The 17,693-nt window shown below is 32.7% G+C and overlaps 2 protein-coding genes and 1 long non-coding RNA gene across 4 annotated transcripts; 2 read left to right on the forward strand and 1 right to left on the reverse strand.

Moving 5' to 3' along the window:
- Nucleotides 1–503: 503 nt before the first annotated feature.
- On the forward strand, nucleotides 504–9,170 carry LOC114186802 (WD repeat and SOF domain-containing protein 1). Its single transcript, XM_028074824.2, has 17 exons — nucleotides 504–735; nucleotides 846–935; nucleotides 1,051–1,162; nucleotides 3,503–3,530; nucleotides 4,163–4,261; nucleotides 4,357–4,426; nucleotides 4,513–4,547; nucleotides 4,649–4,723; nucleotides 4,826–4,921; nucleotides 6,652–6,715; nucleotides 6,959–7,012; nucleotides 7,151–7,236; nucleotides 7,319–7,379; nucleotides 7,468–7,532; nucleotides 7,985–8,090; nucleotides 8,618–8,706; nucleotides 8,835–9,170. The coding sequence occupies exons 1-17, from the start codon at nucleotides 670–672 to the stop codon at nucleotides 8,995–8,997; spliced, it is 1,359 nt and encodes a 452-aa protein (XP_027930625.1). The 5' UTR covers nucleotides 504–669; the 3' UTR covers nucleotides 8,998–9,170.
- Nucleotides 9,171–10,910: 1,740 nt separating this feature from the next.
- On the forward strand, nucleotides 10,911–12,778 carry LOC146885808 (uncharacterized). Its single transcript, XR_014995855.1, has 2 exons — nucleotides 10,911–11,321; nucleotides 12,352–12,778. It is a non-coding gene; the product is annotated as an uncharacterized LOC146885808 (long non-coding RNA).
- On the reverse strand, nucleotides 12,506–17,304 carry LOC114187946 (glucose-6-phosphate/phosphate translocator 1, chloroplastic-like). Of its 2 annotated transcripts, XM_028076383.2 has the most exons (7): nucleotides 17,127–17,304; nucleotides 17,022–17,039; nucleotides 16,166–16,854; nucleotides 15,474–15,699; nucleotides 14,891–15,113; nucleotides 13,726–13,939; nucleotides 12,506–12,915 (listed from the first exon to the last, which is right to left on the reverse strand). In XM_028076383.2, exons 3-7 carry the CDS (start codon nucleotides 16,670–16,672, stop codon nucleotides 12,904–12,906), a joined length of 1,182 nt encoding a protein of 393 aa, XP_027932184.2. In that variant the 5' UTR covers nucleotides 16,673–16,854; nucleotides 17,022–17,039; nucleotides 17,127–17,304; the 3' UTR covers nucleotides 12,506–12,903. The 2 variants fall into 2 exon arrangements, with proteins under 2 accessions (XP_027932184.2, XP_085530940.1); XM_085674814.1 differs by having other exon boundaries at nucleotides 17,022–17,275.
- Between the last annotated feature and the right edge of the window lie 389 nt (nucleotides 17,305–17,693).

Raw genomic sequence — 17,693 nt, forward strand, 5'->3', positions numbered from 1 at the left:
ATAATAATACAAAATTGATTATTATAATAATACTTAAAATAAATTTGTTTATTAATTTTATTTTGAAACAATAGAAAAGTTATAAATAAAATAATTATATTTTATTAATTTTGTAATATATATATATATATATATATATAATTTTATATTATGATGAGTAATTTTTTTTAAAAATTATCAAAGTAATAAAAATAATTACTTATATTTACAAAGACAAAAATAACAAATAAATATGTGTACAAAATAGTATTTAAAAAATAAATTTATAATACTAAAAACGATGAAAGAATGTATACACTAAGAAAATTACAAAACACAATTTCTAAAATCTACATATTATATATTTTAAATTAATTTGAGAAAATTAAACATTATCAAATTAATTTTAATTTCTACATATACTGATTCGATATATAAAATTTAATACCTGTATATGTTTTAATGAAATTTATAGTTATTATTTTAAAAATGTTTAGCTCATAAATTTATTTTTTGGCCCGACCCGTATCCATATGCCCGTGAACAAATTGAGCACTAAAACCCTTTCTTCCTCGTACCTTGGTTCCTTCCGCCAATCTTATTAGGGTTTTTCCGCTCTCTAATTTGGAGGTTGAAGAACCAAAACACAGTGACTCATTGTTCTCACTTCCTCCGCTGCTTCAACGCGCAATGAAGGTCAAAGTTATATCACGCTCCGTCGATGAGTTCACCCGAGAACGAAGTCAAGACCTTCAGGTGATTCAATGCACACGACCCTTTACCAATAGCTTTATTCTAATTGCTTAGTTCAATCGAATTTTCAATCTTTTTTCTTTTTCTGAAACCTCCCCTTTGATTTTGTACAGAGGGTGTTCCGGAATTACGATCCCGGCCTTCGTCCTCAAGAGAAGGCGGTGGAGTATGTGCGGGCTCTTAATGCAGTGAAGTTGGACAAGGTCCGCTTATATGTTTTTTTTTTTTTTTGCTTTCAGTTTCGTAATCAGTGTGTTTCTATTGCATGTGAAGTTTATCTGTTTCTTATTGTGTGTTTTTTAATCTATGAGGGTTTAGATTTTTGCAAGACCATTTATTGGCGCATTAGATGGACATATAGATGCTATTTCGTGTATGGCGAAGAACCCTAGCCAGTTGAAAGGGATATTCTCTGGTTCAATGGATGGAGGTAGTTCATTTTACCTTTTTTAGTTATGTCCTTGCAGCTATGTGTAGTTGTAGTCGTAGGAAGTAATGGCTGAATCATACTCTTGGTTTGGAGATAGAGAAGAGGAAGAAATTTGTTTTTGTTATATGATGGATAAAAAAATTTGAATTCCGGAAGTGGTTAAATTTTGTTATGAAACATAGCTCTTTAAAGAAGTAGCGTGATTCTTTTTGCATAATAGATTGTATAAATAATCAACATAAATAAGAAATAATTGTGTGGGCATGTTAGGAATCCAGAATTGAAAAGAGAAAGAAGAGTAATATTTTTATTGAATAGACGGAAAAGAACACAAAATAGGAGAGCACTCTCTCCTCCAAGGGTTTCCCTCCACAAAGAGTTAAAGCTCAATCTACAAAATTTTCATTCTCCCCCTCTCCTCTCCCATACATGACAATATATAGACTTTTACAAAAAGTCTTCATCTCATTTCACATAACAACTAACAGTTAACCAATTAACTGTTTCTATTTTTATTTTTCTGCCTATAGTATACTTTCAAGACCCCCTCCTTTTTCCCTTGCCTATCATTACTCGTACTTCTGAAACAACCTTGTCCTCAAGGATGAATTCAGGAAACTGTATCTTCCCACATGGCTGATTTGGACTTGCTCCTTTACCATTGCACCAACACTTGTTGTGGTAGCTCTTGTGCTTTTGCTTCCATGACCTTGTCCCACAGTGCACATCTTCTAAAACAAATTGTTGAGCAAGATGAAGCTCATCCAACAAAAGCCAACAGCCCTCCTCCAATGCTTCTTTGAGCCCAAAATCTTTTCCCCAAGCAATCATTAAATTGGTTTTCCTTACACCTAGACTAGCGTCTAGTGGAACATACTTTGGAAGTTGCATAGTTCGCAAAACTCTCAGTGCATTACTGCAAGCAGTTGGCACCAAGAAATCAAATCCACCATCCTCAAGAATGCCAATATCTTTATGGATATAGAGAAGATCAATGTCTAATAAACCATCATGTTGTGTATTATTACTAGGCGGCACATCAATAGCATAACCAAATTCACCCCAATTATTGTTTCTCACTTCAAATTCTTGAATGTAATCTTCCACCCTTTATTGTTGTCTAATCGCTGCCATTTTTTCAACAATGGCTCTGCATTCTATGCCCCCAAACTTTTCAAAAATGGTGCTGCCTTCTCTGCTCCTGAAATCCTACAGAGGGCTTTAGAAAGATCTTCCCAAGAAGGATTCTTGAATTTTTGTTGCCAGATTTTTAATCCCTCGACTGCATTTTCTTCCACGCAGATGAGGGCTAGGTGTGCTTTTGTTGATCCTTTGATGTTTCGAATTTCCAAAACATTTGTTGATCTGACCTTGGGGGTCATTCCCTTCCAGTGTGGGCAACTCCACCCTTTTAACCCCAGGGCAAAGTGGTTATTCCTCACCCTTATTAATTCCGTTATTGTCAATGGCATCCTCTTCGCTTTGCTTTTCCTGTTCGATTGAATTTTCTCCTCTTTCTTTCCTTTGTTGATGTCTTGAGGCAGATCTTTGATCTCTTTTATGTCCTGCAAGCCATCTTTCACAATACCCAAACCAGTCTTTACCTCTTTCTTTCCTCTGTTGAGATCTTGAAGAAGTTCTTTAATCTCCCGTAGGGTATCTATGATAATAGATAGATCTGTCTTCATGTCCACAATCACTCTTCCTTGGTTGCTGGCAAATCTTTCCAAAGAACTTACTCTACTTTCCAAAATTCTCCCTTCTTCAGATCCAGCAAGTCGGACCAATTTGTTAGAACCCAGAATTGAAAAGAGAAAGAAGAGTAATATTTTTTATTGAATAGATTGAAAAGAACACAAAACAGGAGAGCACTTTCTCCTCCTAGGGTTTCCCCTCCACAAAGAGCTAAAGCTCAATCTACAAAATTTTCATTCTCCCCCTCTCCTCTCCTATACATGACAATAAATACACTTTTTCAAAAACTCGTCATCTCATTTCACATAACAACTATCTGTTAACCAATTAACTGTTTCTAATTTATTTTTCTTCCTATAGTATACTTTCAAGACTTCCTTCTTTTTCCCTTGCCTATCAGGGCATGTCTTACATATCCATTCACTTTTACTATTCATCTCTATCTTGTAATTTTATCATTTCTTTCTTGGTTCTTTTTCGTTGGTTCTTCTACATGGTATTAGGTTTTATGCGTTACTTACACTACCATCCTTTTAAAGATTTGGCTCAATCCACTGTACATTGTTATCTTTGTAAAATGGTGGATGAGTTGAGTTGCATACATATAAAAGAAACCTATAACATTTGTCTTTGTTGTTTTTACAGATATTCGTCTCTGGGATTTAGCATCAAGGTAATTGTTTCTTCATTAATTTGTTTTTTTTACAGAAAGAAAATATTTGTATTGGGAATTTGAATCAAGTTTATGGTATTTAGTAATCTTTTTGAAATGAAAAGCATTTCTTTGTATACTGTACATTTCTTTCCATCTGTCCGCTTAGAGGATAGCACAAATATTAAGGAGTATAATTACTATTCTCTTCTATATTAAAATTGCTGTTAACGCCCTAGTGATCTTTACAGTTATTTCTGTCATGTATGATTATTTTTTTATGTATTTAAGATTTAGTTAGATCCTTAGAGGGCATATATGAAAAGAAATGGGTGCTGTAGTAATTAACAATACAGAGCCACTTCTTTATATCCTTTCTGTTTGCATTGTATGGACTATCAATAGATAATAAGTTTATCTCAGAGGAAAGTAATAATTTCTGTCTTGTTAGTTATGAATGAACTGTAGTTTACTGTATCAAATATGACTTGAGATTTTCTTATTATTTCTCTGTTAAGGGGGTATGTTGGCTTACTGAAGACTGGTAGTTCTTGTATGATAAATTTATTTGCAATATGCATGATAGTTAATGCTACAACATTTTAGACTACTATATGTATCTAATTTGGTGCCCATTGTATTTGATATAAAAGACAGACAGTTTGCCAGTTTCCTGGTCATCAAGGTGCTGTACGGGGTTTGGCAGCATCTACTGATGGACGCATTCTTGTGTCCTGTGGAACTGATGCCTGGTAATAATCAATCTTTTTCCCTATTATATCTATTTATCAATCATATTTAGCCTTCAATAGCTATTTTTCTGATGTAACCTGGAATTTGAATTCAGTATCAGACTCTGGAATGTTCCTATTACTTCTCTTATGGAGTCAGATGACTCAACCAAGAGCACTGTTGAGGTGAAATTTTGTGCTGGCATATTTTACTTTTACCTTTTTTTAAGTATAAGTGTGAATTTTATGAACCTTTTTTTGTTTTTGTGCAGCCAGCAAGTGTTTATGTTTGGAAGAATGCATTTTGGTAAGTTTTGGAGTGAATTATCCCGGAGGAAGATATTGAAGTTTGTTATTTTACTATACTTTTATGCTTACTGAACCTTGTTTTACTTTCTTAATTTTTAGGGGCGTTGATCACCAGTGGGATGGTGAGCTTTTTGCCACAGTTGGTGCTCAAGTAGATATATGGAATCACAACAGGTGCTCAATTTCTGTTTGGTTTACTTGTTTTGCTAGAATCACAGTAGTTGACCATTCTAAACTTCATGTTTATTTCATGTTGTTGTTACCAACTTTCTGCAGGTCTCAGCCAATTAATAGTTTTGAATGGGGGACAGATACAGTAATTTCTGTCCGGTTTAATCCTGGAGAACCAAATCTTTTGGCCACCTCAGCTAGGTACGTGAGATTGCCTATAGGTCAAGGACTACAATGTTAATCACAATACAATCCGGTTTTTTCACCCAATAGATATACTGATCTTTTATTTTGTGTTGCTTGTTTGCTCTTTGGTTGTCTCATTGAATTTGTGTTTTTCCTCCATTATTTAATGAGTATTTATACTGTTTTAATGAGTTAATTTTCCTGCTTGTTTACTATCACATTTTAATGTTCCATTTCCAAGATTAAAGCCCTGGTACTATCAACTTGATTGAAGTTGTAATTGAAATAGGTTCCTGAGTATGAGAAAAATCCATTTTATGTTTTGTTGTGGATGGAAGAGATTGGTACTAATCTAATAGGTTGTTGTTTTTTGTTGAAATTATTTGGAAGAAGGAAATTTGAAAAATAAATATTCAAAATAATATAATGTGTATAATGATGTGGTAAATAGAATCTAAAAGACAAAGTACTTAGTGTAATTACATGTCTTGTGCCCCTAATTATATCCAGATACAAATCATCAATGATGAAATATAAAGAATATGGAAGCTAGTTCCTAGAGATTATAGATGCTCTAAACTATTTTAAAAGATAATCATAATGTTATAAGGTATCCTGTTATATTTCAAGAGACAAAGATGAACAGAGAGAGGGGGAAATTCTTTATTCTGAATTGTGTTAATAGGTGAGTTTTGAAGGTGAGGTACTGTTATTTATATGATACAAAGGAAAGCTTCTCTAAGAAGCTTTCCAGCTAGCGAGCTAGTTAACTGAATACAGTTGCCAAGGACAGAAAACGCAGTAGGGGTTGAATACTCCTCCAGCCACAGTAAGGCTTAGCATGCTAAATTAGATGTACAGAAAACGGACTGATGCAAAGTCATTCTACATAAATAAGCTGGGGTGATCTAAATAACGCATACCAGAATATGATAGCCAAAACCTCATTACAACTATAGCAAAAAGAGAGACATTGAGTGGAAACCGTTTCTGAGACAACATGGATGCTTTATTTATGTTGAGAAAACGGAATCAATATAATACAGAGAGACACATTGAGCTGAAACCATGTTTTTTTGAGACTGAATGAAAGTTATTTATATTGAGAAAACGGAATTAATTAATACAATAAACAAAGGAAATTTGATATTCTCTCGTCATAAGGATATGACTTAGGATTTACCCCTTATAATTATAACAAAACTTGAAAACGAGAGTAGGAGCAAACAATGAACAAAAAACTATAGTGCGGTCATCAATTTCCTTGAACACAACTCAATGGAAAGGGAAAGCATTCTCAAGGTGCATTACAGGACCCGGATACGATGTTGGCGTTACAGGGATTTAAGTATTGAAGGAGAGGAAATGAGGATATCATTCGAAAGACAATGCTAAGCTCTATATATACTAATAGTACACTATAGTCTAAACTAAGTGCGGAAAGAAATTGAGAAATATAAAGATATATGAAAATTTTCCTGAGGGTGTATTTAGACATCTGCTGTATATTCCAACAGTGTCATTTATCTGGTGAAAAGTGCATTTCATTCATTGAATGGAAAGGAATATCTAATAAGGGGACTTTGTTTTGTTTCTTTTGGTATGCTTTTTTTTTTCAGGTTTTACTTAGATTTTGAATGGTTTTACTTTAATCTACTTTATAAGTCCTGACAATGTTGGTGGCTTAACCTACTTTACTCTTGTATGTAAATTACCTGCCTTTTTAACCCGTTTTCTTATTTCAGTGACAGGAGCATAAATTTGTATGATTTACGTATGGCTTCCCCTGTGAGGAAAATGATAATGATGGTAATTACTTTTTTTTTCATTGCTTTTAAATTATAACATATGGTTGCTGTTTTTTATTATGTTATTTCTAAACATCATATTTTGTTAACGGAAGTCCCTAATATTTTGTGGTTCTTAAATTGCACATAGTATTATATCATTGCAACATTTCTCAACATCATTTCTGCTGAGTTGTCCCATCCTCATTTGGCTTCTATTCCAAATATATTCATGACTGCACTAACTATTGCTTCATTGTGACAGACCAAAACCAATTCTATATGTTGGAATCCAATGGAACCCATAAATTTTACAGCTGTAAGTTGATCATATGAATTCATTCAATGGTTCTCAAGCTATAATTTGGGGTTTTCGTTAAGGCTAACATTAGATATTACTGGGTTGAGACATCTTCAATAGAGATATGTTATATTCTTGTCAACAAATTTTATGCAGGCAAATGAAGACGGCAACTGCTATAGCTATGATACTAGGAAGTTGGATGAAGCTAAATGTGTTCATAAAGATCATGTTTCTGCAGTGTAAGATGATTTTTCTTTGAATGTTGTGTTCTCGTAATCCTAGAATTTTATCATGCATGCTTTATCATATTTTATTCTACAGGATGGATATTGACTACTCACCAACTGGGCGAGAATTTGTCACTGGATCTTATGATAGAACAGTTAGTTCCTTGACTCTTGTTTTCAGTCATCTGAGGTTTGGTCTTACTAAGAATGGTTTCCTATTTATTGATGATTTCTCATTTGTAGGTGAGACTTTTCCAGTATAACGGTGGTCACAGCAAAGAGATTTATCACACTAAGAGAATGCAAAGGTTCACTTAATTTATATTAGAAATTGAACATTATATTGCTTTATTACCCATGTCACTTTTCAACTAATGTAAACCTTGGATGTGTAACGAGATACTATTTCCAACAAAAGATGTTACGAACCAAGAATTGAAAACAAATATTTTTATCTAGTAATATGAAAATATCAAGAAATGGGAGAACACTTTCTCCTCCAATTGTTTCCCTTCACAAAGGCTTTCTCCTTTCACAAAGGGTTGACGCTCACTCTAAGAAGTGAAAATCCCCCTTTGCTATGGTATCCTCGTATTTATAGATATGATTGGCCTTACCCATGATATCCCTCTAATTAGTAACTTCTATTCTTCCCTTTATTCTACATCCCAACAAAATGCTATTGCTGTTTTTTCCAACTTTTTCTGCTGAAAGATTTCTATCTTCGTATGGTAGGCTGATCTTTATCTTTGTTATGCAGGGTATTTTGTGTCAAGTTCAGTGGTGATGGAAGTTATGTGATTTCAGGAAGTGATGATACTAACCTTAGGATTTGGAAGGCAAAGGCATCTGAGCAACTTGGAGTAGTAAGACATCTTCCTTGCTTCTATTACATAGATTTGAGTGAAATAATTAACGTGTTAGAGCATATCCTCAGCATCATGTGGCAATGCTTATTTCATAGAAAGATGAATCTCAATTTTGTTTGTTTATATATATTTTCTTTACATTTATTTGAATTTGAACCTACTTTCATCTCCCGACATGGCTGTCATTGTCATCTTAGTAGTGAGATAGACACCATTTTTTAGTACAAGGGAAGGGAAGGCCTATCTTACCTCTTCATGGTTCCAAATTCCTTCTGGTCTATAAAAATGCTAAGGTCATGCTTGGACTAGAGTTGGGAGGATCCAAATACATTTTATAGTTTAGTTGAGTTTCATTGTTCCCTGACATCCTTGTCTGTCGTACATTAAAAGATGAACAATGATTAAGATCCTTAAATCATCATAATTTGGAGTCTTGTTTGTTTTCCAATTTGCTACCCCTGATTATTTTTGTTCTTAGAAGCCCTTCATTGACTGATGATTATGTCTTCGTAATCATGCCACAGATTCTTCCAAGAGAACGTAAGAAGCACGACTATCACGAGGCCGTAAAGAAACGCTATAAGCACCTCCCTGAGGTTAACCGGATTACAAGGTGAGATTTGATCAAGCATTTATACTATGAACCATACCTGAAAAATTGTCATAAATTACATATTTCCGCAATAAAGTTTTTCCTGTGCATAATCGTCACGTTTTGCTTTTTTCTGATTTGCTCAACAGACATAGACACTTGCCTAGACCAATATTCAAAGCTTCTGCTTTAATGCGTGTTATGGCTGATGCCAAGAGGAGGAAGGAAGATAAGAGGAAAGCTCACAGTGCTCCAGGGAGCATTACAACACAACCCTTACGGCGACGAAGAATTATCAAAGAAGTTGAGTAAGATTTTTCTGATCCACTGTCCAAACAAAATATAACAAGTATTTAGGTTCTCACTACTGATATCACCATTCTCTGCTCATTTCTTGGCTTAGCTGAGAGTTGCATGTTTAGTATGGCATCCTATATTTATGTATGTACGTGAAAGATTGGTGAAATGAGGTTGTATTTTTGTTATTCTTCTTCTTGGTTCAGTTTACTCCCAGTGCAAGAAAATTTTGTTTATTCTTCAATTCAGTTCCTTTCCCTTAAAGCATGTTTTCAGGTTCTTCATTTTTGTTCACTTTCAATCTCAGAAGATTCCAATTTGTATTAGAAAATGAAATTAAAGAAAGTAATCATCCAATCAGTTCTAATTGATACGAAATGTATGAAAAAAACAAATGATATTAAACGCTATGCATCATTATTCATAGAAGCCTAAAATTGATATAAAAATATAGAGAAAGAAAAACATCTTAACTTAGAGTTGTGTCCATGTGAAACCATTAAAAGGGTAAGTTTTTAAATCTTTCACTGTAAATCTCATTGAAAATTCTTCCAGTTTACTTTGAAAAATAAATCCCTAATGAAATTCTCGTGATATTAATTTTTTTTGTATTTGATATATGAATTTAGGTATATGAATTTGTAAACTAAAATATTTAAATCAAAGTTTAAAACTTTCTACTTTGTAAAATTTTACTATTTATCACGTTATTTTATTACTTAATACAATTTAACCATAACATTATATAGGTCAAATTATCCTTTTGGTCTCTCTATTTGTCATGAAATTTTATTTTGGTCTGTTTTTCGTTGTCTCAATTTGGTCCTTATTTTCTTAAAAATGACTCAATTTGGTCTTCATCGTTAATTTTGATCAGGTGTTAAAGTCAACGTCACGTGTCAATTTATGGTTTTTTTGAATTATTTTAATATTTTTTGAATTATTCTTTTATTTTTTTGAATTTTTTTTTCTTGACACGTGTCACTTCACAGTTGTCATGTGTCAAAATAACTCAATTTGGTCCCTATATTTGTTTTTAGTTTCAATTTAGGAACCAAATTGAGTCACTTTGACATGTGGCACGGTGAAATTATAGGTGTCAAAAATAAAAAAATTCAAAAAATTCAAAAAAAATTCAAAAAAAGTATTAAAAAAATTTAAAAAAATTAAAAATTGACACGTGACATTGACTTTAACACCGTTTAGTCAAAGTTAACAGTGAGGACTAAATTGAGTCACTTTTAAAAAAATGAGGACCAAATTGAGACAACGAAAAATGTGAGGACCAAAATGAAATTTCATGACAAATAGAGAAACAAAAAGTTAATTTAACCCATTGTACACTACTGAATGTCACTGTACACTGATATGTATAAATTACAGCAATAAGAGAGGTAATGTTGCCCAAACCAGTAATGATTCGTATGATATTAAAGCTTTTAAAGCGTAAAATATGATGTGAAACAAACTTTTATTAGATGTAATAGACGTTTCATTAAATTTGATTAGAATTCTTATAAATAATACTTAAAATAGTTTTCTTACAAAACAATAGTCTATCGAAATTTGATAGAGTAGGGGTGAGAATAACACTTCTCAATTACCAACCTAAAAAGTGAAGGCCCAGTAGCTATGTTGTCGAAGGCTTTTACTTCCTGCACTCCCACATTTTCTTCGCACATCTCATCAAATTTTCAAAATGGTCATATTTTTTCTATTCAAAGTGATTTTTGAATTATATATTCTGAAAAATTTTTGAAATAAGTTTTTTGAAATTTTTTTTTAAAAAAAGAAAGATTTTTGGAATAACATTTTCAGAACGCATTCCAACCCTAGTGTTTCGAAATGGGATGTCCAAAAAAACTTTCTTAAACACAAATAATGTCTCAGAATGAATTTTCTGAAACCCTCATACATAAAATGAATTTTTTTTTTCACATTTTCTCCTTTTTTTTCCTTTTAGAGTGGTCTCCCACACATTTTCCAGAATGAGGTTTTCTGAGTATTTATCCTATTATGGTGGAGGTGCAGTTATTAATTGTGGAGTAGCAGGAAGCAACAGGATTTGTTGAATTGGAGAGGGTGAAACAAATTCTTGTCCAAGTTTAATTCTGGTTTCTATTGAAATCTTATCCACAAAATCCTTATATTAGAGGCTTCAATCACAACAAACAAAATAGTGTTTCTTCAACATTTTAGTTCACCATTTCTTGTTCTTCTTATCTACAATGCTTTCTTATAAGAATATCATTAACAAGAGCAATTCCATGGAAGCTCAACTATCAATAATATGGAACTTCATCACTGAAGTATGCTCACAGATTGTCTCCATCAAACTGGTTCACCTCTCTCTCTCTCTCTCTCTCTCTCTCTCTCTCTCTCTCTCTCTCTCTCTCTCTCTCTCATTTCTCTCCTTACATTTCTACCATTATTCCTTTACAATTTCTCAAATTTAGTATTGGTCTTACTTTTTCTCCTCTAATATGCATTTTTTTTTAATTTTGGTTGTCAAAATGTTTATAATTAACATATTTAATGGTAGTTATAAACCCTCACAAAATAAGAAAAAAAATTGCATAATTCTGGTAAAGTGAAATTAAGATGAAGCTACTGGAAAAATGAAACCGAATTGGAGAAATTTTTATCCAAATTCAATCTGAAGTCAGAGTTAATTAGATTCTCCGGCGATTTTAATATCATGCACAATCAATTTTCAACGAATTGAAATTTATTTTATGAATTATGTTTTATTAATTTTGATTCTTATTGAATTAAGGTGTATCTATACTATCAGTATTTTCAAATTATATCCATTTTTTTATTAAACTAAAATTTTACTTTCTGTGGACTTGTTATATCAAATTGAAAAAACACGTTAGTCTTATTTAGACTCTGATTTCAATTTATAATTAACTAGTTAAGAAGCTTACCATTTTGTTTTAATTAACCTCGTTATTTATTTTACCTCTTACACTTTCTTTTAATTTTCTTTTGGATAAAAAATGACCTTTATACACGAATTTTGTAAGAGAAACAAAAAATAAATAAATTAAAGAATAAACTAATATACTTAAAATTATATACAACTCCATAAACATTGTAATTTTTCCCTTATCATTAATCAAACAACTAAGTTTATTGAACATTCTAACGACTTTCACTTTTTAGATAAAAAGTAACTTCAAAAGATTCAGTTATACACCATCACTATTTTTTATCAAAAACAACTATAAAAGACAAACAAAAAAATTATACAGCATGTCAAATATAATTGATGATGAAACAATGAACCACTAACAACCCCAAATATACCCCACACATCAGGAATCAATGCTGGAATATTCTCTGATTAATTATTCTATGAATTAGGTTAGAAATATCAACAATGAACATAGACATGAAGAGTGAGAACATGTCCATTAGAAAAGTGAAGAGTCACTTTCTCACTACAGAAAGCAAAACACCATCACATGGGAAGGGTCAAAGGGCATAGAAATGGAAGGACCATAATGCACCTCTCAAGTTTCATCTTCACTAACAACATCAAACATTTATATATTGTGAAACTCAAATTGATCATGGGATTCATCACATTATTGCAAGCTCCTTACAGAAAACAATGTTTTGAGAGATTATTCTCAAAACACATGAACATAAAACATTTATTTCAAATCGTAGGCATTGCAGAAATTGACAAAAAAAAAACTCTACCTAATGATAATAATCTGTATTATAATAATGTTTCCTCAGCAGCAGCATTCTTATTATTATATCTATCTACAGATGGACTGACAAACCGGATCATCCTAGTCTTACAAAAATCCAGCAGTGTGACACATTCCAAATTTAACTTTCTTGTCCCTGGTTGAGCATGAAGAACAGTAACAAACAAATCCATAGAGGAATCATAGTCCACCAAATCTATTGTTTTGCCTGCAGATATAAGAAGAATAAGAAATAAGTATACCTACCAAACAAAATCATTATTTCTGACAGAAAACCACATGTTTGTTTTTGTTTAAGAAACTGGTAATCTAATTGTTATTCTCTTTGTCTTTAACCCTTTTGTTTTTTCTTAATTTTCTAAGATTCCCACCCACTTGACAGCTATTTTCAAGGAACATGCCTAAGATGCTTTCATTAGAAGCCTCATTGTGAAGGTATGAACCAAAGCATGTGGTAAAGTATATGGTGTGGACAACTTTGGAAAGTCTACAAGGTAAGCTAACTTATATTGAAGATTGACTTAGAAAAGAAGTTGGATGGGTAGGTTCAATGTAAGAACCAAAGGAGTTAGGTGGCAATTTAAAAGGCTACTCACCAATAAAAACCAGATCACCTAACTTGAGCAGAATATTATTCATTAGATTGGGAAGGTAAAAACATAAGGTACATTCATAACCAACTCCACCCTATGAACCATGTTTTTTCTCCATGGTAAACTCTCACCAAATCATTCCTCTTCATGGTTACACAAAAACCCTTTTAAAATTTGACAGTTTGAAGATCAGACAAAGTAACAATGCAAAGGGTTCAAGTTCACATAAATAGGTATCAACAATCAACCTAAACACATTCTCTCTCTAATGGACCCTCGGACCAGTATAATAGGTAACACAATGTGTGTTTGATGTTTCAAATATAAATAACATTTTTCTTTTGGTGGTAAAAATATCACCTGCCAAAGGACATGATAAACAATGATAAACATAACAACATTAAAATGTGAAGAACAGAAAATACCTGTGAATATAAGAAGGTTCCAAGGATAGCAATAGCGGCACCAAGAGCATTGACAGGTTGAACTGGAGTGTGGAAGATAATAATTGAAGACACTATGACAGATATACGTTTCATGGTGTTTCCAATGCTAAATGTCAAGGGAGAGATCTCATCCAGAGACATGTATGATACTTGGTTGTATAAATGATAGAATACACTTTGAGCTGCTATCCACCTGTGGTGTACAATTACCAGCCAAAAATTTAGTCATAAGATTGAGAGAGCAGAAGCTTATGATCACAAGACAAAGAGCACAAACAAGAGACAGCTCAATAAGAATGAAGAAATTGAAGTCAGATGTTTGGTTAAAATGTTAAAACTAAACTTTACAACAGGTATAAGCTTTTCTTCAGATTACGACACAAAATAAAAAAATCAGGTATTTGATAATCAGTACATTGGCAAGCACAGTTGATCTATCAATCTACGAGTCTTAAATTAGCATAGGGACACGATCATCAATTAGTAGCAGAAAAGACCAAGGAAGTTGACATTGGTGTCTTCTATCCAACAGTAAATGTCCTAATGCATTCTATATATAGATTGAATCTCTGAAGTTAGTTTATATTTTCTCCAATTTATAAGGATAGATAAATAGGTAATCAACCAAGGTATAAATATGCAAGCCAACTGAATAAAGCATTTAATACAGAATCTCCAACACTAGGAGAGATGCAAATATCTCAGTCACTTCAAAATTACAAACTATCAAGTTGACCCCGAACAACTAGAAAACATTCAACTTTATTAAACATAAAGATGATGAAAAGGACAGTATTCTAAATAACTACCAACAACTCAAGTCATCTTCAGATTGATGGTCAGGAATTGGGACCAGCAACAACACCTTCCCCCATACTGTTGTTAAATGTCACTCAAAAACAAATGAACTTTGAACTTTGAACACTAGCCATATATTATGAAAAATATAAAATATGTTGCATTCCCACATAAGGATAAAATAAAAGATGTTTGAACTTTGAACATTAACCATATATTAAGAAAAAATCAACATATAACCTTAGAGCATGGAAAGTGGAGACACATACAAATAGAGATGAGTGTGAACATGATAACAACACAACAAGGATATCATCATTACAGTATGCAGTCTTCTTGAAATTACCATATGAGTTGGTTTCCGATCTGAGAGATGGATGTTTTCCATCCGGCAATCCACATCTGTGGCCCTTCCACGGCAATTGCAAAGGGTGTGAGAATTGCAAGGGATAAAATAGATAAACAAGCATAGTAATTCATTCCACTGACAGACTTTCCCTTCATTCCCTTTTTTGAAAAGATATTACGGAATACAAATGCCAAATTCGATATCATAGCACCCATGAAACCTGAAAAAGAATGATGAAAATTAAGTCAGAAAAGTGAAGAGCTACTTGCAGCAAACTTTATAAGAAAGCCATTTCAGCTCAAATAGATAACCTCTAATGACACCATTACTCAAGTTAATTATTAACAAATTACCCTTGCTCTTGAGAGATAAACTCAAGCAAGAATAGACAACAAAGTGTAGTAAAGGCCAGTTCACTAACACTAAAAGAAAAAAGTAATAGCTAAAACATAACCAAATTTAATTAAACACAGACAGGTTATCTTTTTTCTAGTCAAATTCAAGATCCAAATCATTTTATTACTGTGCTTAACAACAATATTAAAGATAAACAAAATCCTTCAAAGGAAAAATTTATTACCAGTCATGTTGAAATTGAGTTCAGTCACAGCTGCAAGTGCACACCCACCAATGATCGGAAGTAAAGACAGATAGACTGGCACAGGGAAGGTCTCACCCAAGAGAAATCTTGAAACCAGAACACTAAAAGCAGGCTCACCACTCTTGATTATATGTGTAAATGATACCGCAACTTTTGACATACTAACAGTTGCTGCCACATGTCCTATTGTATGTGCAACGGCAACCTGAAGGACAAACAAAACAAAAACTAAGGTCTCCATCCATCCAAAATGATAAATAAATAAATAAAGAAAGGAGAGTGATAAAATTGATCCACAACTTTTTGGAAACAATTATACAGGCATACCAAAAATTTAAAGAATTTTATAGGGTGGAGGAAGAAACTTTGCTGATTGTCCAGCTAAAGTAAAACCACTTTTTCAAAACTTGAAAATTGTTAGAATTGATAAACCAAAGATCTCAAAATTAATTCAGTCCAATTGAGCCACAAGGTTTGATAGGAACATACTCAGTTTTCTCTACTTTGTACGTTTCTGGAGTTAACCAACATAGACATCCAGATATGTGTCCAAAATTGTCAAAATGAAAAACATTTTTTGCAAGAACAAAAAACACAAGAGCAAACAAAACAAAGCCATCACTTCCTTCCATCCATAAGAAACAAACAAACAAAACCAATTCGATACTTACAGGGAACAAAGACTTCCAAAACTCTGGATCAGTCTTCGGGGCTTCTGCAATCCCAGTGGCCCAAGAGATCAACATCATAAGAGACCCACATGCAAGTGAGAGAGTTGAAGTCAGCCATGGGAAGGGGTAGGCATTCAACACCTTCTTGTTATAAATATTAAACACCACATTCAGAGCCCACCAGGTTGCAAAATATATGCCAATCTTCACCTTCTTTGAAGCCTCTGATGGTGTGTTTGAAGACTCAACCTCTGATCTGTCTGCCTCATAGGCCTCACACTTCACCGAATCACCCTTTCCATTACTCTTCACTGACACAAAATTTCGACCACCAAGAGAAGAAGCAATGTGCAGTGGCTTATGCACTGAAACCAGAGATCCCTGCCCCTTTTTCCTTGCCAAAGAAGGCAAAAACGACCGTGCCTTAACTGGGGTTGCATGTCTTTGCCTCAAAAGAAGATCAGAACCACTGATCCCCACAACAGGCTGTCTCAAGGAAGAAATCATTGTAAAGGGCAGGCTCAAAATTCAAACTTTTCTGACAGAACCCTGTGGGGTGCTGAAAATTTTCAAGGAGAAAAGAAACAAAGATCAAATCAGAGACACTCTTTATATGTGAGAGTGTGTCTAGGCTTTGATCTTCTGCCCCTCTGAGATCTTGAAAGGCTAATTTATGTCAAACCAAAACCCTGCAAAACAATAATAACAAGAATAATAATAATTAAAATATATATATATATATATATATATATATATATATATCAAAAAAGGATTTTTAACAGAAAATTCAAGACAAAACCCAAAAGCATAGAAGAAAAAACAAAAGGAAAGAGGGAATGATTCCTTGGAATCTTACCTTCCAATGAGATGAAAACTGCAAAAAAACAATGTGTTTTGGTCAAAAGATGTTGGTGTCTGGTGTTGTTACGTATAAATAATAAAAAATGGCTGAGAAAAGTACTGTATTTGTGGGGTTTGGTGGCGGAAACGTGACCGTGAGGGTCAGTGTTCTTACTTCCTTCCTTCTCTCTCGGGCTTGATGATGGCTTTGAATCAAAACACGAAATAAACAAAGTTAACAGCTTTGAAATCTCAGTCCAATTTGGAAAATTTCTCTGCAATGACAAACATCACATGATTATTTAAACATGTTTTAGTGATGTAAATATCATATATCTCTAATTTTAAATCTGTTAATATTTTCTTAATCTTTATAATTGATATAATCATTTAAAATAAAAATATTAATTAATATAATTAAAGTAACAAGCTTTTCAAATAAGACTTTTTCAACGCACATTTTGATTAAGTGAAATATTTATTATTTAACATAAACAGAATAACTTTATAGGCTACTTTTACGTTTAATATTGTATTATAATTAAAAATAGTTATATTTTACGGATAACTTTTAAGTTATTTTAATTTTAATTTAGATATAATAATAATGAAAATAAACTTTTTTTAATATATTATGAACGGGAATGTCATCTAAAGATAAAAGCAATAACCCATGTTTCTTATTTTC

This window comes from Vigna unguiculata, chromosome 6, assembly GCF_037176805.1.
Source record: "Vigna unguiculata cultivar grain cowpea cultivar isolate G323 ecotype 2 chromosome 6, ASM3717680v1, whole genome shotgun sequence".
Lineage (NCBI taxonomy): Eukaryota > Viridiplantae > Streptophyta > Magnoliopsida > Fabales > Fabaceae > Vigna > Vigna unguiculata.

What these genes read in the sequence shown, in the direction of transcription:
- LOC114186802 (XM_028074824.2), top strand. Translation starts at nt 670, where the DNA reads ATGAAGGTCAAAGTTATATCACGCTCCGTCGATGAGTTCACCCGAGAA. An exon ending in CAACCAAGAGCACTGTTGAG is followed by an intron (nt 4,427 to 4,512) that starts GTGAAATTTTGT and finishes GTTTTTGTGCAG; the next exon opens with CCAGCAAGTGTTTATGTTTG. An exon ending in CTTTTGGCCACCTCAGCTAG is followed by an intron (nt 4,922 to 6,651) that starts GTACGTGAGATT and finishes TTCTTATTTCAG; the next exon opens with TGACAGGAGCATAAATTTGT.
- LOC114187946 (XM_028076383.2), bottom strand. Translation starts at nt 16,672, where the DNA reads ATGATTTCTTCCTTGAGACAGCCTGTTGTGGGGATCAGTGGTTCTGAT. An exon ending in ACTCAATTTCAACATGACTG is followed by an intron (nt 15,114 to 15,473) that starts GTAATAAATTTT and finishes ATTCTTTTTCAG; the next exon opens with GTTTCATGGGTGCTATGATA. An exon ending in ATCGGAAACCAACTCATATG is followed by an intron (nt 13,940 to 14,890) that starts GTAATTTCAAGA and finishes TGTACACCACAG; the next exon opens with GTGGATAGCAGCTCAAAGTG.